Genomic DNA, 24,199 nt, shown 5'->3' with positions numbered 1-24,199 from the left:
ATTATTAAATATGTTCTTCAAAAATGCAATTTAAATCTCATTTTAAAATATACTTTGAAAGATATTCATCTTATAAGTTTCCTATTAGAGGATAATTTTTATTCTATTTCCATCTCCACTGCTGTTTTTCTTCTTGAATATGACATTGAAGTGTAATATCTCTTTATTTTTTAATTAGGTGTGGAATATCCCAGGAATTTTGTCATTGATCATTGCTGGGATAGCTTCATCTATGAGAGTCCTGCCTTCAGATTTAGTTCTGCGAGTGAAATGCAAGGTACAGGATTTCTACCTTACATTCTATCATTCTGTTTGTTGTTGCATTTCAGAGATAATGAAATATATGTCTATTGCCTGAGTAAATATTTAACACAAATTAAAAATATAGTTTTAAAATTTTGGAACAAATTTTAGTAAGTTGACAGAAAAACATGGATGGATGGCAAAACCTTTATATATATATATACACACACACATATATATACACACACACACACACACATATATATATTCATTACATTTGTATTATTTTTAATTCCTCAGAACATAAGTAAGATTTGCCAAGTATTTTAACTTTGAAATTTTCCATGGTTGAATAGCATACCACTTAACACATGGTTATATGAGTCAAGAAAGATTTCAGAAAATTATAAATAGTGTGTTAAAACTACTGATACTAATAAAAAGTAGTATACTGATACTAATAAAAAGTAGTATCAGTAGTTTTAATACTAATAAAAAGTATCAGTAGTTTTAACTACCGTTTCACTGTGAATTTATTGCAGGGTATAAATTTTTGTTGTTTTGTTTTGTTTTGTTTTGTTTTTGAGACTATTTTTGTTGTTGTTGTTTTGTTTTGTTTTGAGATGGAGACTCACTCTGTCGCCTAGGCTGGAGTGCATTTTGAGACTATTTTTGTTGTTGTTGTTTTGTTTTGTTTTGAGATGGAGACTCACTCTGTCGCCTAGGCTGGAGTGCAGTGGCGCAATCTCAGCTCACTGCAACCTCTGCCTCCCGGGTTCGAGCAATTCACCTGTCTCAGCCTCCCGAGTAGCTGGGACTACAGGCACACACCATCCCACGTGACTAATTTTTGTATTTTTAGTAGAGATTGGGTTTCACCATACTGGTCAAGCTAGTCTCGAACTCCTGACCTCAGGTGATCCACCTGTCTTGGCCTCCCAAAGTGCTGGGATTACAGGCATGGGCCCCCGCGCCCAGGCTATATCTATTTCTTTTATATATTAACCACCCCACCTGTGTGTTGATGAATAGGAAAAATTCTAAGAACTAATGAAGTTTCTTAAAAATCTAAAGCTAAAAAAGTATGAATTTGCTTAACAATGATAATGTTTTAAAAATACAAAACATAATTGTTTTGGTAAATATAATATATGAATTATCTTAACATAATTAATACAAAAATACTAACTGAAATAAATAACCACTACTAACATTTCAATAAGAATGGGTTAATTTCTCTTACATTTTCTGTAGCCATTTATAAAAACATCCTAAATGTCATTAATTCAATTCATTTGCTACAACTTCAAGGGACAGGTGGGTGTTATTATTATTCTCACTGAATTATGGAGAGTGCAATTCAGAAAAATTAACTTACAAAGAATCAAAATCATTGCTTAATGGCATACCTGAATCTTTTTGTGTTTCAAAATTTTTGCTTTCTATTTCTTTGCAATGCATTAAAAGGAATATGAACAACAGTTCACAAAAGCAAAGTACAAATGGCCAAAAAATGGTTTAACATATGTTCAATGTCACTAATAATCAGATAGTGATTTTTTAAAATGACCATCTAGATTTGTTTCCCTTTTTTTAAGTTTGTTTTTGTCTTTTAATGGAACTACAATCGCTAATGTTTCTATAGTGAAGCTGGAATAATCAAACAGTACTTGTGGGAATACAAATTACTACATAGTTTTTGGAAAGCACACTTTGTAACGTATTAAAAGAAACTTTGCAACTGTAATTCTTTTGACCTAGTAATGCCAGTTCTGTTGGTTGGAATGTAAAGTAGTACAACTACTGTGAAGATCAGTTTGGAGGTTCCCCAGAAAACTAAAACTAGAACTACCATATGATCCAGCAATCCCACTGCTGGGTATATACCCTAAAGAAAGGAAATCAGTATATTGAAGAGATATCTGTACTTCCATGTTTATTGCAGCACTATTCACAATAGCCCAGATTTGGAAGTAACCTAAGTGTCCATGAACAGACGAATGGATAAAGAAAATGTGGTACATATACACAATATAGTACTATTCAGCCGTAAAAGAGAGGGAGAGATACTGCCATTTGCAACAACATGGATAAAACTGGAGGTCATTATGTTAAGTGAAAGACAGACTTCTCATGTTCTCACTTATTTGTGGGATCTAAAAATAAAACAATCGAACTCATGGAGATAGAGAGTAGAATGATGGTTACCAGAGACTGGGAAGAGTAATGGGTGGGGATGGGGCCATGAGGAGAAGAGGGGAGGGTTAATGGGTACCAAAAAATAGAAAGAATGAATAAGTTCTAGTATTTCCTAACACAACAAAGTGACTATAGTAAAAAATAATTTAATTGTACATTTAAAAATAACTGAAAGGGTATAACTGGACTATTTGTAACACAAAGCATAAATGCTTGAAGTGATGGATATCCCACTTACCCTGATGTGATTATCACACATTCTTTGCCTGTATCAAAATATGCCATATACCCCATGGATATATATACCTACCAGATACCAGCAAAAATTAAAAATTAAAACAAAGATATATTCAAAGTATGGTTAATGTATGAATAAATACACTTGATATTGCATTTTTTATAATAGCAAAAAATTGAAAACTGCCTTCATGTCAAATAATATTGTTATATTTGTGGCAACTATTTATACATCTGCTGATACTTAATTTTACTGATTCATTAAATACTTGAGCCATTTTCTGTTTTTAACATTTCTTCCATTGATTCCACACTTTCAATGTCGTTCCACATTGTGAAATCAATTGAAAATTCACCTACATTTTCTTTTTCTTCTCCTTTGTTTTTAATGAGGAAATGGTTACAGGTAGGTAGGCAATTTTTCTCTTTCAGTTCATCTATATTGTGCTTTTTTGCTATGTAATGAAAACCTAATTTGAATGCCCCTCAATTGGCCACTTTTCCATTTTTTTCTTGAATAATAGTAATTATTTTGTTGCTATTTATGTTTGCAATGTGACTTATCTGATATTCAGGTCATATATATACTTTTCCATGCATCTGTATTTCAGATCTAATGCCAGTGCCATACAGTTTAAACCCCATGGTTTTGTTTTCCTATTTTCTTTCTTTCTTTCTAGTGTCTTTTAAATGGTTTATTTTCTCTTACCTACTTATTCTTCTAGTAAAAATTATAATACGTTTTTATCAAACCCCTCCCAAATCCCAATAATTACTTAATGGCAATTACATTTGGGGGCAACTACATCTTTATAGTATTTAAACTTCTTTTTCAGGGACATTCATTTCCTCACTATTTTGAAACACAGTATTTATGACTGTCAATAAAATCTATATTTACAAAACAAAAATATAAACCTTCTAATAACTACTTTTTTTTTAAATACCACGTTTAGTAGTTATATATAATGCAATTTTTATGCAACATAGAGACCAACATTTGTGTTCTAATTTTAAGAATTTTAGCCTGAAAAATAGAAATTAAATGTAGTTTATTATAATTTCCATTTTTCTTATTGTCATAAAATATTTTTTTCAAATTTAAATCAGTTTCTTGGTGAATTTCTTATTGTTTTCTCTAGTTTCTGCCATGACTTGCTTTCTAAGATAAACAATGCACACCGGCCTATGTAGTGTATTTGACAGTTCATAATGTGCTCCCTGCTGCTCTATATAATAAGATCTCCAAAGGGGTTTGTTTATTTTATAGAAACTTTTTGCTTACTCTGATATTTGTACATGCTATAATACTAGATGTAGGAGTTTTTCCTACTTATTTGAGGAACATAAAACATTAAGAGTACAACAGAAATGGAAGTTTGGCTTCTTATATCACTATTGGCATAAGACATTGGGCACTATCAGTATTACAAAAATTACCTCTAGGGATACTATCATGTAACAGACAAAGCGTTTATACCCTTAAAACTAAGTGTTCCTACATTAACATAGAACATTTTTTTGGTGAATATTTGAGAACTGAAAAGATTACCTTATCCTTGACCAGTGTTTACATAAGTATGTTGTAAAAACAAAAACACAAAGAAACAGAAACAACTAAGTTATATACACCTAATATGTAGCTACAAAAATATAATTAAAAACAAATAAAAACCCTAAGTTCTATGCTTAAATGAATTTGAGAAATACTTGGCTAAACAAAGTTTCTTTATGGCAGGGTTTCCTAGGCCTTTCTCTCTCTCTCTCTCTCTCTCTCTCTCTCTCTCTCTCTCTCTAATGCTGTGTGTATTTTTAGATAGAGAAAGTGATATGTATTTCAAACATGTATTTGGCCAAGAGACATACTTTTATAAATGTTATTTTCTCATGAACTGGTTCAGCAGGGAAGTTCTAAACTTGCACCTTCTAATTTGCCATATGATGTGACAATGCATTCTATTCAATTCTGTTCAATATTAGGCAGTAAGGGAGAACGAGTGACAGCTGTTACGACTAACAAAGTGTGACTGCTACTGCTCCATTTCATAATAGCAGCCACTCTATTCATCATCCCAGTCAATCTGACTTTACAAAAATTTTAGTCTCTATATTACAAAAGGACATGGATAAAAATAATTTCTGTAAATATTTCTCATATTACCTTCTTTCAGAAATTTTATAATTCCTTGTGCTTATACAGTTGTTTAGTAAAATTAGATCTAGATGTAGTTATATGTTGACCTAGATTGGAGCTCTAGCCATTGACACTATATTTTTCCCATTGGGAAAAGGGTTCACAGCCCTTTTATTCCTTTAAGCAAATATGTTTCTAGAAACTATTTCCTTGCAATGAGTTTTATAATATACTATAGATAGCGAAGTACTTCATTTTGTTTTTAGAAAGTTCACTGTTCCTTTCGTTATCATTCAAAACTGGTGACAAGAACTAGACAGGAAGAAGAAAAGGGTATTTCTGTCAGTGAAGAATCTTAACTTGCCAGGTTTTCACTTTGAAATGTTATCTTGTCTACAGATTTAATTAGGTCAAATAACCAAGAACGAGACAAGAGTGTAGGTGAATTGTGATTTCAAAGGACATCCTTCTACAAAGCTAATAAAGTTATAGGACTTGCAGTATTCTTTTTTCTCTTCTAATAGGAAAGAATCAAATGTTACTGAAACAAGATTAAACTTGTGGAAATACATTAGCTGTAACATCGTACTGGGTCCTCTGACTAACATTTAAAAAAAGTTGGAGGTTTAGCATGATTACATCTCTAGTGTTACATACTGTAGCACTAGAGAATAAAGTGCTACTTTACAAATCTACACATAGATGTAAAATTAGATCTAGAACCTTAGGAAGGTAGCCAAGGTATGGGGATTGAACATTATGGTCAAATAATCTCTGTTCTTTTGACTGTAACATGGATAAGCTGTATTAGCTTGGACTAGTTTCTATCCTGTATGAACCCTATTTTGGACATTATAAAAATATCAGTTTTACCTAATAAGACTTTTTGATAAACATACACAATTGTGTACGTGAAGACATTTCTAAACACTAAAACTATGTACAAATATATGTTACTGGGATTATTTGTATAGATGAAAATAGGTTAACTTTAAAATGGACTCCTACTTTTCCTCAATTTTATATGAAACAAGATCTCTCACCTGCTGTTACATGCCAGGAAATACATTACTGGAAAAGAAAGAAATAGTCATTTTTCTTATGAAATCCGTTTTTTTCTAGATAAAACAATTCCTAAACAAATGGTTTTAATTTTATAAACTAAAATTACTAATTGATTAAATAATTTTGGTATCTTGGTGAATACCAGTTTTCTAAAAAATAACTTCTTATGGAACAATTGATATCTATATCTACAGTTACATCTGTATCTAGATTTAAATAGATATAAAAAAATTATCCAGCCTTATTCCTTTTGACATTCCTAACCCTTCATATATTTTACTCTTCTTCAACATTTCTGTTAGAAAAGACTCTCCATATTTCAGTTATTCATATATTACCTTCACAATTTTTGGCATATCTTTGTATCACCTATATAATAATTTACTTAAAGGCATTCTAGTGGAAAATGGTGTCATTTACCATGAACAATAGCAATATACAATGTGCCAGGAACTATTTTAAGCACTTTACAAATATTAATTGATTTAGTCCTTACAATGCTATAAGATAAATCCTATTAATATTCCTATGTTAGAGATGAATATGCTGAGATATATAGGAGTTATGCCCAGGAACTCAGAGACAGTACATGCTGGAACTCAGGTTTGAATTTGGGGCTTGGACTCTCACCCTCTACACAGTACTTCTATAAAACACCAATAAATAACTTAAAAAATGTAAACATATAGATCCAAGTATCACTTGAAAGTATCTTAAACATCACTGTTACAGAATAGTTTTCCTGGGAAGAAGACTCTGAAAAGGAAGGTAGTGGGTAGGAAGTGTATTAGGGAGTACTCTGAGGATCAACACCACTGAGGGAAGAGGATGAAGCAGGATTGAGTAGGGGGAGAAGGTGGGGACAAAGGTGTCAACTCACACAGTGGCTAGCACTGAAGCTAGGATAGCTCCTCAGAGTTACCCCAATTTGGGATGAAGATACCAGGATTTTGCACATCCCTCCCTCACCTTCCACATCAATTATTCATTGAATGCAGTCTGCCCGTAGGAAAGGAGTTTTACCTTGGTCAGGTGACTCTCTTCAGCTGAAATTTAGGTACTATGTACTGGCTATAATCTCAACAATATGGGGCATAAAAAGTCATGAAGATATATTTGTCTTTTACCTAGAAGCTTTGTTGTTTACTTTTCATGATACATATCTCGATAATTTCAAGTATGGTAAGATACAGGACTCGAAGTTCCATTTAGTCATTATGTATACCAAATTTTCCTAGCAGCATTTATGGGTAAAGTCATACTTTCTTTCATTGGTTTTTTGTACTATTTTTCTCCAAAATCAAGTGACAGTATATAAATGGGCCTGTTTCTAGATTTTATTTAGTTCAAATATTCTTTTCATCTGTCCTTACACTAATACCATACTGTCCACTACTATAGCTGTATAGTAAGTCTTGATATTTCGTAACATCAATACTTCAAACTTTTTCTCTTGTTCAGGATTTTTATAGTTATTCTAGATCCTTTGCATTTACATAAGAATTTTGGAATCAGCTAGCCAATTTCCAAACACACACACACACACACACACACACACAAATGTGCTAGGATTTTGATTTGAATTGTGCTATAAAGACACCCAAAAATGTAGAAGCGACTTTGAAACTGGGTAATAGGTAGAGGTTTGAACAGTTTTGAGGGCTTAGAAGACAGGAAGATGTGGGAAAGTTTGGAACTTCCCAGAAACTTGTTGAATGGCTTTGACCAAAATGCTGATAGTGATATGGACAATGCAGTCCAGGCTGAGGTGGTCTCAGATGGAGATGAGGAACTTGTTGGGAACTGGAATAAAGGTGATTCTTGTTATGCTTTAGCAAAGAGACTGGTGACATTTTGCCCCTGCCCTAGAGATCTGTGGAACTTTGAACTTAAGAGCGATGATTTAGCATACCTGGCAGAAGAAATTTCTAAGCAGCAAAGTGTTCAAGATGTGACCTAGGTGCTCTTAAGAGTGTTCAGTTTTAGGAATTCACAAAGAGATGGTTTGGAATTGGAACTTATAATTAAAAGGGAAACAGAGCGTAAAACTTGGGAAAATTTTCAGCCTGACAATGCAACTGGGGGAAGGACACCCTCTTCTATAAATTATGTTGAGATAACTGGCTAGCCATGTACAAAAGTATGAAACTGGACCCCTCCCTTTTACCATATACAAAAATTAACTCAGGATATATTAAAGATGTATATGTAAGACCTCAAACAATAAAAATCCTACAAGAAAATCTAGAGAATATCTTTCTCTACATTGGCCTTGGTAAATAATTTTCAGCTAAATCACCAAAATCCATTGCAACAAAGCAAAAATTGACAAATGGGACCTAATTAAACTAAAGTTTTCTGCACAGAGACAAACAGACCAACAAACATACAAAAACCTGTAAACACAGTAAACACATTGGGAGAAAATATTCACAAACTTTACATCTGACAAAGGTCAGTATCCAGAATCTATCAGGAACTTCAACAAATCAACAAGTCAAAAACAAACAATCTCATTAAAAATGGACAAAGGACATGAAAAAACACTTTTCACAAGAAGATGTAAAAGCAGCCAACAAACTTGAAAAAAATGCTCAACATCACTAATCATTAGAGAAATGCAAATCAAAACCACAAGGCAGTACCATCTCATGCTAGTCAGAATGGCTATTATTAAAAAATCAAATAATACCTGATGCTGGCATGGTTGTGGAGAAAACCAAACTTCTACACTGTTGGTGGGAATGCAGATTAGTTCAGCTTCTGTGGAAAGCCATTTGGAGATTTCTCAAAGAACTTAAAACAGAGCTTCCATTTGACCCAGCAATTCCATTACTGGGTATATACTCAAAAGAAAATAAATCATTCTACCATAAAAGACTCAAGCATGCATATGTTCATCATAACATTATTCACAATAGCAAAGATATGGAATCAATCTAGGTGCCCATCAACCGTGGACTGAATAAAGAAAATGTGGTGCATATATATCATGCAGCATTAAAAAACAATGACATCCTTTCCTCTGCAGCAACGTGGATGCAGCTGAAGGCAATAATCCTAAGTAAGTTAATGCAGGAACAGAAAACGAAATACCATATGCTGTCACCTGCAAGTGGGAGAGAAACATTGAGTATACATGGACATAATTATGGGAAACAATAAACACTGTGAGGGTGAGAGGGAAGGGGGATTGAGTTGAAAAACGACTTATTACGTCCCATGCTCACTACCTGCATGACGGGATTCATACCCCAAACCTCAGCATCATGCAATATACCCATGTAACAAACCCACACATGTTCCCTCTGTAGAGAATATAAAAGGTGAAATTACTTTTTAAAAGACTCCTTATGTTGAATATACAAAAATCAATCCCATTTCATTATATTAGTAATAGATAATTGAAATTTGACATTAAAAATGTCATTTACAAATACAACAAAAATTCTGCAGTTGTTAAATAAAAATTTAACAAAACACATGCAAGATCTATATACTAAATACTACAAAACCCTGATGAACAAAATCCAGTAAGCCCAAATAAATAGGAAGTGTATTATGTTTATTGATTGGAAGACCTAATATTGTTAAAATGGCAATGTTCTTTAACTTGATATATAGATCAAATGAATTTCCAATCTATGTCCCAATATGCTTTTTTGTAGATATTGACAAGCTTGTTCTAAAATGCATATGAAAAGACAAAAGAACAGTAATGTCCAAAAAATTTTTGTAAAAGAAGAGCAAAATTGGAAGATGTACACTAACAGAGTTAAGGATAAACTTAAAACCTACCTAAATTTGTATTGGCTAAAGATAGACATATGAATCAAATGAGCACAAGGGAAAGCCCAGTTTTAGACACACAAATATAATCAACTGAGGTTTTGTGTTCTCAAGAAATACAAAGTATATAATTCATACAAGCAAGATCCACTTATGGATGATCAAATTAGATGGTGAAAGCTCAAAGACAAAGAGAATATTTGCATCTGCTCAGTGTATTTCTGTGAAATATTTATTAAATACAAACAGAAAATACTAGTATTACAGTGATGAAACCTGCAGGATACCACCTCAATCCTATGATAAAGATTATCATCACTGGTAATAAAATATATCAACATCATGTATCCCATGATAAAGAGACACTGAAAAGGGGAAATAGTCTCTCTGATATTATTCCCCAAAATATATATTCTCAATCTTATCATAAAATAATCAGGCAAACTCAAATTGAGGTACATTCTATAAAATAATTGACTGTACTCTTCAAAGGTGACAAAGTCGTGAAAGACAAAGAAAGGCTAAGGATTTGTCACAGATTGAAGGAGACTAAGAGATAATGGCAGCATCTAAATGCAATGTGAAATCTTGGATTGTATTCTGTAAAATGAAAGAACAGCAGTGGAATAATTGACAAATTTGAATAGAATATATAATTTAATTATCTTGTTCCAATGTTAATTTCCTCATTCTGATAAGTGTACATTTTCAATAATAAGTTATAAAAAATTTGTCAGTTGAAAAATATCATTTCTGGCATTATTCCAGATGTCATTTGTTTTTGTGTTTTGTTATTAAAAATCTATTGCATAGCATGTAATTTCTATAAGATCATGGGAGTGTTTTTTTAATTTAAGGTAAATTTGGGTAAGTAATTTGATGAGTTTTGGTTGCTACTTTACAAAAAGCAGAACAAGGAGGATATCAAAACTAGACAGTTAGCTTATGTTAATCCTAGAAAAATCATTGATATATCATTAGAATAATGTAAAATGCTTAAAATAAAAGCAAACATGACAAGTAGCAATAGCACAGATAATTAAGAGCTAGTTCTGACATGATAATCTAGTTTTATTTTGCTAAATTCTTAGATCTTTGAAAATGTGTGATATATTCTTTATTTTCGACAAAACATTGGATAAATCTATCATATCTTTTTTGTACAAGTATGTGTATTTTAGTACACTGAACATTTATATCCCAAACTTCTGATAAATGATCTTTACAGATTTTCAATAATTATAGTCACTTGCTTCCTTGTGCTTTCAATTTTATTGTATATCTTCCAGCTTCTATTAATATTCACTAGGCAAAACCAGAACCGTGATGAATTAGTCAGTGATTGTTGCATTAATACTGAGTAGCAACTAACCCTGTAATCTCAGTGTCTTACAACCGAAACATTTATTTTATTTATTTTTTTGTTCATGGATCTGCTTATCAGCTGGGCATTTTAGATTTTTGCATCAGATTAAGGACTGCTCTATATACACATTCTGAGACATGGCTAGAACATGTTCTTCTCATTGTGGTTAGAAGATGCACAAGAGGGCAAGTGGAAATCCAATATACCTCTTAAGTTCTCAACTTGTATATTATCACCTAAATCCACATTCCGTTGGCCAAATTAAGTCACATGGTTATACTCATTATCAGTGGAGATGGGAAATATACTCTGCCTACCTTAACATGGGATGCATCAATGTCAAATCAAAATCAAAGCAAGGGCCCTGATTACCTAATAATAAAGAGGAGTGAAATATCTGGAACAGTGACCCAGTCTACTACATCAGGCATAAGCCAACTCTCTGCCCTTTCTACACTTGCACACAAATAGCAGAACATGGCTGGAGGACAAAGAAAGCAAAAAAGAAAGCTCTGACTTTACTTCCATTACTAAGACTAAATTGTCTGTGCCACCATCTAAAGCCAACCCCTCTACTTGAACCCTAGATTCTACCTAGTCTAGTTTTTCAATGATCATACCCCTCAATTATCCCTCATGTCACCTATATCTACCTATATCAATGTTTCCCTCTTTTAGATTATTCCTACAGTATATACCAGCATGTTACAATATCTATATATATAAATAAACACTTTGATCCCATCGTCCAAACAGTTACTTCTCTTATGAATCAAAATTCCTAGAAAGAGTTGTCTGTATTCACGGTCTGTACTTCTTTACCACCAATTTTCTAACTTACTTCATTGAAGACTTAATCCAGTCAACTTTACTGAAACTGCTTTTGTTAAAAAAATTCAGGGCTTCCATGCTGCAAAATTTAAAGGTTAATTTCTTTATCTTACATTCTCTCTCAATAGCATTTAATATAATTGACTTTTCTCTCCTTCTTGAAATGTTATATTCACTTGACTTTTTTTTTTTTTTTTTTGTAATCTGTCATTGTTCACTCTTCCTAAGTCTTCTTTTCTGCTCTTACATGCTATCATAACTCTAAATTTTGGCTGGATTGTGGACTCACTCCTGCCTCTTCTTTAATTATATTATCTTCCTGGTCATTTATTGCAGTCTTATGGATACCATCTATACATTGTGGCTTCCTTATTCATATTTTCAACTACAAACTCTCTCCTGAGTTATAACTGCACATTTTCTTCTTCACATGGTTTTCCAGTATAGTTCTCAAACTAAATATTATTCTTGATATATTTACCCCTTCATCCTCTTCCTAATTTACTCCCCAAAGATTTTTCCATATCAGTTAATGGCACCATTATTTATCTAGTTTTATCTTGCCAAAAACGTAGGAGTTGCACTTAATTTATTTTTGTCTCACTGCAAATTTCCAGCACATCAGTAAATGCTGATAGTAAAGCCATCAAGATGTATCACATTTCTGACCACTTCTTACTACCTCCACCACTTAGACCCTCGTCTATACCACCTGAGCTGCTGCAACAGCTTCCTTAGTTTAGTCTTGCACCATGCAGTCTATTCACACAGAACCCAGAGTGATATTTTGTAACAAAAAATAAATTGGATCATATCAACATGTTGTTTAAAACCTCCTTGTAATGTGATTTTGTAGGCTTAGAATTTTTGTTTTAATTCTCAGACTCTGATAAGCTAAAATATGTTCTAAGCCATGCATTAGGAGCTGTGTGGTACACTTTAAATATGAAAAGTTCTGTTTTATGATAAACACATATTGAGTTGCTTATTATATTTACTTTTTATTGGAAAAATATATCAAATTCTAATTCCAGGTAGATATTATATTCAACCAGTAAGTTTAATTAAAATATTTGATTATTTCAAATCTTTATTTAATTTAAAGTAAAATTTCTGGAAATAACAAAATACGTTGGATAAGAAGAGTTTAAAATGAAAATCAATCCATCAAATGCAGTCGGAGCTCTATCTGATATGTCAAAAATTTAATTACAACTGAATTAAAATTATCTTTTTTTTCTTTTAGCTAACATTCCTATGTATATTTAAGTCTAAATCTAATATTAAATGAATAGAAGTTGTCATGTCTCCATGAGTAGGAAATAAGTACACAAATGAAACTCTCTACTGTCATCAGCTTTGTGGGCAAGTCAAAATTAATTCTTACAGAAAGGATTAGATTTATGTTTTTTCAGTTATCTTATAAAAGGAAAATGATGAATGCATTCTATGAAAACATTCATTTTAGAGTTTTCCTATTTTGACTGGGCACAACCACACATTACTTTTTGTCACTGTTAATTCTTCCTGACTTCTGGTAGCTATAATGGGTATCCTTTCTGAAGCACTGGGCATATGCTGGAATCCCTGCCCCTGTCAAGGAGAGGAAGAAGCCATCGTTGACTATTGTTCATTTTATTATTGCATATAAATGGTGCTGTGATATTTGTCACAACTTTTATCAGGAAGAAAACTAGTAGGAGTAAAATGGCAAATGATGAGACAAGTATTTTGCAACCGAGTACTCAATTCCTGGGTATATTAGCAAACTCTCCACATATGACATTAGTGTGTTATTAGTGAGGGCTAAATTTTGGGACTGCTAAGCCCATATACAGCAAAGTATATACATAGGTTTAGGTAATTAGAGTGTGTTGAATAATTAGTGGATTATTTTCAGGCCATCAGCAAATCTTTATATGTAATGTTTATTTTCAAAGCTATCAATTCTGTCCCATCTCCAATGTCACATCTCCAAAAGGTAGTTGGGAGTGTGAGATTTTCCTACCACTATCTATCTTACTTCCATGTGGAAGCATCTTATTATACATTTATCTCTCTTTATTCCGTTACCATGTGAATACCAGTTCTTTTGGGTCATCCTTCATCCTTTGCATTCATATCTATCCCAAAGTACAGCATACATCTACATTTTTTTTTACCATAGTTCTCCTTTCCTAATCCTAAAACTTCACCATACCATTAATTCAAACTCATATTCTATCATCAGAAAAATACTGCCTATTCTCTACATCAGCTTACCTGAACTTTCTCTGTACTTTCTTGGAAGCTGACTCTTCCCTGAGTAGATACTTCTTCCCCTACAGCCTTTCTAAGCTGTGGCTTTTTCCCACACACTCACAATCCTGGGTATGGAGGTAGGATAGGTGTCCTCCTTCTTCTACATTTCTGCTTCTAGACCATTCTCCCTCTCTCCTAAAAATCTCTACTTTTGATTTTTCAACCATCAAAGAAAATGTCTGTAGCTCCAACACTGTATTTCTTAAAATTCTGTTTGACTTCAATATCCACATAGTTGATCTCTTCTATAACTGTTGTACTTTCCCTCACTTACCTGCTCTTTACCCAATTTGGCCATGCCTATGTTCAGACTCTGTACTCTCATTCCCTACAACTTCAATCCCTCCATAATCTCCATTTCAAGTGTCTCATTCTCTTACTCCCACCTCCTCTCTTTCCAGTTCATTCCCTCTAGTACTGCAATTCTGGAACATGCTCACAACTTGCCCTTTCTCATACCTTCACTTCACCAAATCAATTTCATGGTCCATAGGTATAATAAATTTCTTGCATATAGTCTCATCTTCCTTGCTTCCTCAGTATCCCTTTCCCCTACCTTATGTAATAGTTGTAATTGTGAATGGCGAGCTCATCTATGTCTGTCTCTGTTCAGATAAATGTAGCTGAATAAAAATATACAAATGTGCTGAAAGGGATCACATTAAATCCATGACCACTAAATATAAATTGTTCCCTAAGGAATTCTTGCAGTCATATTACATTTCCTGAGCCCTCTCACTCTTGACAATTCCATCCACCTAACTCCTTCCTCATACCTCCAAAATCTACATTCTCAGTTTTAACTAATGACCTAGCGTACTAATTCATTGAGAAAAATACAGGCTACAGGCAATCAAATGAGAACCTCCAAAAGTTTCCACAATCTCAGTGAAACAGACGACTGTACTTGTCACCATATGGTCTGCCTTCCCTCCTGTTACAGTGGATGAATTCCTGTTACCCTTTTCTTTAGGTCCGTATATAATTGTACACTGATTCCATCTGTGATGACTCCAGATATCCTTTTTTATCAGTAGCTTCATAAATTTTTTCTCTTCTAAATTATTCTAATTTTTACATAAAGTTGTGCAATTTTACTTGTATTAAAAATTAATGCTTATCCTCACATCATCTCCTACAAGATATCACCCGATTTTGTGTCTTTCCTTTATATTAAAGCTCCTAAAAATTGATGACACCTGAAGAGTTAAGTACTCCGATTCCAAACCTCCCACTTTTTTTTTCTTGAGCCAGTTCAATCAGGCTATTTCTTAACACTGTATCAAAGCAACACTTATCAAGGTTTATATGATCTCTGTGTTGCCAAATTTAACTATGAACTCATTCTCCTAATCTTACCTCACCTCAACCCCTGCAGCCTGAAATAGTTTTTCAGTTGCCTTCTAGGATATCACACTATCCTAGCTGTTTTCCTACCTCACATCCTGCAAAGTGTTGCTTTCTTTTGCTTGTGGCTTTTGATCTCAAATACTCTAAATGTTGGAGTATTACAGAACATGGTGTTTGCTTCTTTTACAGCAGTCTATGATGAATTTTATGGATCTCTATCTGTGTTCATACCATAGGTGATCTCATCCAGGCTCATGGTTTTAGATGCCATGTGTCTGTTAGTCATTCTCAAGTTTTTAATTTTTTTCCAACCCACAAACATTTTAAAATCTGGGCTTAAAAATTCAATGGCCTACATATTATCTATATTTACATATCTAATTGAAATCTCTAAATTTTACATGTCCCAAAACAAAATAAATCTCTCCAAAACAGTTTGTCCTTCAGTTTTACTTGTCTCATGAATTGCAACTCTGCCATGATAGATACTAACACAAAATATCATGGTGTCATCCTTGTTCTCACCTTTCTCTCACATCGCCCAACCAACCTGTCAACAAGTGCTACCAACATTTTTAAAAAATGCATCCTGAATATTCCTCTTCTTAACATGACATCTACCTCTACCAAACTACTTTAAATTATCATCTTATCTGTCACCTAGTTTGATAAGCTAAACAGATACCCCCTGCCTCAAAAATATATCAACTTTCTAATCCCAAGAAACTATGAATATTACCTTAAATGGCAAAAATTACCCTATATAACAAAAGGGATGATTAAATTAATGATTCTAATAGGAGAGGTTTATGCTGGATTATCTAGGAGGGCCCTAAATAGAATCACATGTATCCTTATAAAAGAAAGGCAGAGGGTGTTTGGACAGACACAAAGGAGAAGGCAATATGAAGACAGACTAAAGAAAGATACAGTCACAAGCCAATGAATACCAACAGCCACCAAAATTCTGAAGAGACGAAGAACAAACATTCCCCTAGAGCCTTTAGAAAGAACACAGCCCTACCAACAATCTGATTTCTAACTTCTGGCCTGCAGAACTCTAAGAGAATAAATTTATTTTTCTTTAAGCCACCCATTGTGTGGTAATTTGTTATAGCAGTCACAGGAAACTAATACAGCCTCAAGATTCCAGGTCACATCTCCTGGAACCTGTGAATGTTATGAAATATCACTCTTATGTTTTTGTTATTTATTATTTATTGTATTCATCTGCTTTGTGTTCCTATGAAGAAATTCCAGAGACTGGGTCATTTATAAAGAAAAATGGTTCATTTGGCTCATGGTTCTGTAGGCTGTACAAGAAGCATGCCACCAACATCTGCTTCTGGTGAGAGCCTCAGGCTGCTTCCACCCACGGATGAAGGTGAAGGGGAGCCAGAGTGTGCAGATCATATGGTGAGAGAGGAAGCAAGAGAGAGGGGGAGAGGTACCAGTCTCTTTTAATAACCAGCTTTCATGGGAACCGATAGAGTGGAAACTCACTACACCCTCCAAAAGAGGGCATTAATCTATGTATGAGGGATCTTCTTCCATGATCCAAACACTTCCCGTTAGGCCCCACCGCCAACACTGGGGATCAAGTTTCAACATAATATTTGGCCGGGACAAGCAAACCATATCCAAATTACAGCAGTGTTATGGCACAGTTGATCTTAAAAAGGGAGATTATCCAGGTGGGCCTAATCTAATCACATGAACCTGTGAAAGTAGAGAACTTTCTCCCATGCTGGTGGCAGAAGAGGAAGACAGAAAAAGAATTCGAAGAGATTTGAAGTATGAGAATGATTCTACACACCATTTGTACCTTTGAAAGTTGAGTGAATCAAGAGCTAAGTAATATAGATCTACATGCTAAGAATGATCAGAGGATGTGTGACAAACAGCAAGGAAAAGGGGAACTTGGATCTACAACAACATAGAACTTAATTTTCCCACATTCTAATTTCTAGAACCTGTGAATGCTAACTAATATTGTAAAGATTTTTCAGATGTGATTAAGCCAAGGATTTTTGAGATGAAGAGATTACACTGAATTATCCAAGTAGACCCTAAATTCAGTCATAGGTATCCTTATGAGAGCAGAGGGAGTTCTGAGACACACATAGCAGAAGATCATGTGATGGTGAGGCAGAGATTGGACAGATGCAGCCAAGAAATATTGGCAGCCACCAGGAGCTGGAAGAGGCAAGAAGCATGTTCTCCTTCAGAAAATACAGAGTGAGTACAGCCCTGCCAACATCTTAGTTTTGGCCCAGTGATACTGATGTCAGACTTCTGGCCTCCAGATCAGTAAGACTACAAATTCCTGTTGTATTAAGTCATCCAGTTTGTGGTAATTTGTTACAGCAGCCACAGGAAATAAATACATCTAGCTATTCACAATAGCATCCTAACAGTTCTCACTGCTATCTCAGGTAATTACCATAGTGTGTTCTATGAACAGAAACAGTCAACGGAAAATTAAGTCAGATCACGACTCTACTGTAGTGATGCTGAAGTTTTCCTGTGGTTAGAAAAATCCCTATTGTCACTTATAAATACACTTCGTTATTGTTATTGATAGTGGCATTAAGTATCCACAATAGTTTACTTATATTGAGTTTTACATTTTAATTTTAGCAACACTTTCATTAATTCAAAGTATAGAACTAAGAAAATAATAATATATGGAAAAAAATGTATTGTGAATTGCTTATAAATATTGCAATGGAAAAAAATCATATTTGACAAAATATTTTTAAAATATTTTTATTCATCAGACTTATGGTTTGGCCAAGATAGCGTATCCCAATTCCTTCCAAGTTCTCCCACTTACAACGAAAAACCTTTGGCATAATACAACACACAAGCATAGGAAGGCAGAAAGGTAGAAAAAAGGTAAATGAGAGGTAGACCTCAGAATCTACAGAAGTCTGAAGTGGGTGGATCACCTGAAGTCAGGAGTTCCAGATCAGCCTGGCCAAGATGATGAAACCCTGTCCCTACTAAAAATACAAAAAATTAACTGCACGTGGTGGTGGGTGCCTGTAATCCCAGCTACTAGGGAGGCCGAAGGAAGAGAATCACTTGAACCCAGGAGGCAGAGGTTGCAGTGAGCCAAGATTGCACCAAAGCACTACTCCGGCCTGGGCAACAAGAGTGAAACTCTGTCTCAAAAAAAAAAGAAAAGAAGAAGAAGAAGAATGACACAACAGTGAGTTCCCTGAATTTTCTTATCACGTCTCGTATATCTTAGACAAGGTACTCCAGAAGGCTCCCATCCAGAACTACCAACAAGTAAAGACAAAAAAGTTCCCCCTAAAACCTATTCCCCCTAGCCAAAGGACCTGGAAAAAAGTGGCCTAACAACAGAAAACCTTTCTGACATCACCCACCCTACTCCATCAAAGCATCAGTGGTAAAACCACATGTCACCCACTCCAATAGTTATAGTAGGGACAAGCAGGCCGTTGATTTTTCCACCCCACCCCTGAGCACTTTCATGCCTTAGAAGCAGCACACTCTGATTCCCTTCCCCTTGTATTGTCTGTGGTGCTGATGGGACTAAGTAAGGAAGTAATCTGCCATTCCCCCAGCAGAAGCACACAGTGCTGTGATTCTCTTGCCAGAATGGTGTTGGTAGAGGTGTGAAGGGAGCTATTTTCTATTTTCTTCCTGATAGAAACAGATGTATCTCCAAGTACCTTACCAGGGTGGTACCAACAGGGTTAAGTCACAAGTTGAGATTCCATTTCCACTCAGGAACAATGAAATTTAAAGAGCTGGTGCCTGGAGGGAGTAGCCACCAGTATCTGCACTAGTTGTCAGTAAGACTGAGAAAAGTGGTACAAGTTGGTTAGTAAGCAATCAATTTTTCTTTCCATACCCGTGTTGGCAAGATCCACTAGGATATAAAGCAAGGCCATGCCCCACCTCAACCCTTTGGATTGAGTGGAGCCCTGTGGGGACCACAGCCTATACCCCATCAAGCATCAGCAAGAAAGAATGAAGGAATTTGAGGCAGGGTAGCTGGCATTGTTTTCTTTCTTCCCATATGTGATCAAAGACCAGTGGAAACTGAGCCTTTATTCCCACTTGGTATGAAGGAGGTGAAATGAAGTGGTGAGAAGTGAGCTAGTTGGTGTTCTACTGCGTCCCATCTCATATCTTGGTGTCAGTGGGGCACAGCAGGAAGCCAAACTTTCCCTCCCCATCTTCAATGAGGCAGCATGAGTCTCTACAAATTTTGCTTCAAGAAACACTTTTGAATTCTTATGAAACATGAAAAAGTAGAGAATCTCAGAAAAAAAATGTTGAATAAAGAACAAAATAGAAGTTATGAAACTGATTAAATATAATACATTAAATATGTATCTTGCCAGATGGGCTCAAGAGTAGAATGGAGATGATCAAGTATAGAATCAGTGAAAGTGAGGAGAGATCAATATAATTTACATGGTCTGAACAACAGAGAGAACATGGAATTTTACAAAAATGAACAGAGTACCAGGGACCTGTAGGAAAATAACAAAAGAACTAAAATGTATGTCATCAGAGCTCCAGAGGGAGAGGAGAGAGTGGGAATGAAAAATTATTCAAAGAAACAATGTCTGAAAACTTGCTGAATTTGATGAAGCACCTAACCCTACAGATTCAAGAGACTGAGTAAACTCCAATCAGTGTAAAGCAAAAGGAATTCAAGGCAAGACAAATCATCATTAACCTTCTGAAAACTAAAGACACACGCACACAAAACAACCTTGAAAGTAACCAGAGAGATACAGTGAATTACTTATAGGGAAACACCAATTCAAATGACAGTAGATTGCTCATCCCAAACCATGGAGGTCAGAAGGAAGCGGTATACATTATTCAAATACTGAAAGAAAGTAACTGTAAACTGTGAATTCCATATTCAGAAAATATATTCTTTATACATGAGGAGAAAATGTAGATATTCTCATATAAAGGGAAAGAAAGTGAATGTATTTTAAGCAAACCAGTCCATAAAAATAGCTAAAGAATGTTCTCTAAACAGATAAGAAATAATTTTTTAAAAAAGACTTAAAAAGAAAGAATATCAGTATGGATATACATAATAATATAATAGACTGCCCTGCTTCTCTTCATCTCTTAAATCATATTTGATGATTGAAGTAAAAATTATACTGCCTTGTACATGTTACATATATACATAGAGAGAGAGAGAGACAGAGAAAGGAATGTCTTAAGACATTGATATTATAAAATGTAGGAAGTATAAGGTTATCTAAATGGAATTAAGGTATATTGACTATATTTTCTTATTTTCTGTATTCTTTATGCTTTGATATCTGAGGTCTTGCTGACTGGGGAGGAACTGCCCCTCTCAGGGTTAGCTAATTTCTAGAGACAGTAAAGAAATCATCTGTGAGAGGATCTATAAGTGCAAAGTAACCAATCCAGAGCCCATACTCCCACACACCTCTTCTATCAGGCTCTTACACTCCACACCAATATTCCTCTACTCTAATCATCCCAAGGCCAGGGACTAGTCAACACGAGATAGCCCTTACAAGCCAGAGCCCAGTGAAATTATTCAAAGTAACCAGTCCTGCACTTGCTTTGTCTGCTTACCTCACCTGTATTTCATCCCATAAAAAAGCAAAATATAGGTTCTTGCCCATTATTTTTCCCCCCTCACAGCTTCCTGAACAACACTGGTACTTCCCTATGTGGCCCTGTATGACATACTATGCTTTGTGCCTTTAGGGATCTGTGAGTATAAAATAGTTTTTCATGGCAGTCATTGCTATGTCTATGTGTCTTCCTATATCTGACTGAAACAAGTCTCAAGTACATTTTAAAACATAAGGTTTGCTTGTTTTGCTTAAAGTAGTAAAACATTGATACCAGTAGACAGTGATAAGTTGCCTATGTATATTAAATTCCTATTTAAAACCACTAAGAAAATTATATGAAGTGATATGCTAAAATTATAAATAAGTTGGAATCCCAAAAGATATTCATGCAACCCATAGCAATATCACTACAGATAACATCAGACATTAAAGAAATAAAGCAGTACTATGAACAACTCTATACACATAATTCCAACAACTTTAATGGAATTTATCCATATTTAGGAAATAAAAAAACTACCAAAATTTACCAAAGATGAAATAGACAATCTGAATAGTCATATACTATTATTTAATAAATTGAATTCATAATTTAAAACCTTCCTAAAAGAAATCTTCAGGACTAGATAGCTTCGCTGGTAAATTATCCCAAACATTTAAAGAAGAGTTAACACCAATCCTTTGCAAACTCTTCCGGAAAAGAGAAGATGAAAGAAAACTTCCAGACTCATTCTATGAAGCCAGCATTACTCTGATACAAAAATCAAAAACATGTAACAAGAAAGTAAAAATACATTCTAATGTTATTCATGAAATTAGTCACAAAATATCAACAAATTAAATCAATCAGTATATAGCAAAAAGTATACACCATGATCAGAGAGTTTATTCCAGAAATAAAGGCTGATTTAATATTTGAAATTCCATTAAGGTAATCTTATCTGTTAAAAGATGAAGGCAGAAAAATTACATGATTATGTCCATTGGTACAGGGTAGAGTTAGAAACAAACCAATATCCATTCTTTATTTAAAACAAATACTCTTTGCAACCTAGGAGAATCAATAGCTTCCTCAACCTGGTAAAGCGCTTACATAGTAAACCTATAGCTAACATCACATTCAGTGATGAACATTGTATACTTTCCCCCTAAAATAGGTAGTAACATAAGAATCCCCACTCTCCCCACTCTTATTTAACATACTAGTGAAAGTCCTAGGCAGTACAATGAGGCAAGCAAAAGAAACAAAATATATACAAAATGTAAAGGAAGAAATAAACTGTCCCTATTTTCAGACCAGGTTTGTCTACTAGAAAACTCCAAGAGACCTATCAAAAAAAAGCATGTATAAGTAAGTTAATTCACCAAGTCACAGTATAGAACAACACAAAAAATCAATTGTATTTATATATACTAGCAACAAAATGTAGAAACTGAAATTTAAAACTCAATACAATTGATAATCTTCCAAAATAATGAAAAACTAAAATAAAAATCTAACAAAACCTATTTAGGATGTATATGCAGAAAATAACAAAATTAAATGATTTATAAATAAATAAAGACATATGCCATTTTCATTGACTGGAAGACTCAATATAGTAAGGATGTCAGCGCTATCTAAATTGATCTATAGATTTCCTGCAATTCCTGTCAAGGTACTCATACCTTACACAAAAATTAACATAGTGCTCAAAAGACATTTCTTAGATTTCTCCAATAGCAAGCTCCATAAGGGGAAAAATTAATAAATAAGACATCCTCAAAACTAAAATTTTTCCCTATGATAGCCGATGAGAAGATGGTGAAATTGAAAGCTAGAAACTGGGAGAAAGTAGATCCAAATCACATATCTGACAAATGGTTTGTTTCTAGAATATGTAAAGAATGACAAAAACTTGATAATAAAATAAAATCCAACTAGAAAATGGGCGAAAACAAATGAAGGGACATTTCACCAAAGAGATTATACCGATGGTTAATAAACACATTTTGAAAGGTGTTCAACATCTTTAATCTTTAGGGCAATGTAAAATCAAACAGCAGTGGGATTTCACTACAAGCCTACCAGAATAGCTAAAATAAAGGACAATGACAACAACAAATGTTGGTAAGGATGTAGAGAAACTAGATCACTCATACATTGCTGGTCAGAATATAAAAGGGTACAGCCAGTCTGGAAAACTCTTTTTATAAAGTTACAAGTGCAACTAATACACTATCCAACCATTGAACTATGGGAAATTTATCCCAGAAAATTGAAAATATGTATTACCCCAGAACATGTGACTGAATATTCTTAGCACATTTATTCATAATAGTGGAAATCTGTGAACAACCCAGATGACTTTCAATGCGTGACTGGTTAAACAAATCCTAGTTTATCCATACCATGGAGTACACTTAGAAATAGAAAAGAATGAAGCACTGATAAACACAGCAACTTGATTGAATGTCCAGGGAAATATACTGAGTGAAAAAGCCAACTGCAAAAGGTTGCATACAGTATGATTTCATTTATGCAACATTCTTGATGTGACAAAATTATAGAAATGGAAAACAGATTAGTGGTTGTAGTAATTCCGGAATGGAATGGGGTAGGAGTTGGTGGTGGCTATAAAAAGCCAACCTGAGAGATTCCTGTGGTGGTGGAACTTTCCTATATCTTGACTGTATTAATATAAGTATTCTGATTTTTCTTCACTGTAATATTACAAGATGTCATCATTGGAGATAATTGGGTAAAGAGTACATGGAATCTTTCATTTCTTACAACTGTATGTGAATCTATAATTATCTCAAATATTTTTGTATTAGAAAAATATATCATAATATGAGAAAACAGTGTAAAGGATGAAGACATACACTATACTTGGCATTTGTAATACCTTATCATAAATTTGTTTAATATAGTCGCTGACTTGGCATCCATTTTTGGGCCTGACGTAAGTTATTTGAAACCCAGTCATGCAGGTGGCCTAGTTAAGACTTCCTCTCCCCTTGTGTTTTTTTGCTATTATAACCCACTTGTTTCTCATCTCCACTGGCCCAAAACCCAAACCC

The 24,199-nt window shown here is 34.2% G+C and overlaps 1 protein-coding gene across 3 annotated transcripts in view; it reads left to right on the top strand.

Annotated features, from left to right (window-relative positions):
- CFAP47 (cilia and flagella associated protein 47) overlaps positions 1-24,199 on the top strand; it is a 446,504-nt gene that overhangs the window by 365,667 nt on the left and 56,638 nt on the right. For all 3 annotated transcript variants that reach the window (XM_031660417.1, XM_031660416.1, XM_031660418.1), the window contains exon 57: positions 179-277. In XM_031660417.1, the coding sequence (XP_031516277.1) occupies positions 179-277 (99 nt within the window). The remainder of the gene's footprint in view (positions 1-178; positions 278-24,199) is intronic.

Source organism: Papio anubis, chromosome X (genome assembly GCF_008728515.1).
Source record: "Papio anubis isolate 15944 chromosome X, Panubis1.0, whole genome shotgun sequence".
NCBI lineage: Eukaryota > Metazoa > Chordata > Mammalia > Primates > Cercopithecidae > Papio > Papio anubis.
The sequence above is the reverse complement of the archived record's forward strand: the minus strand, read 5'-3'. Positions and strand labels throughout refer to the sequence as shown.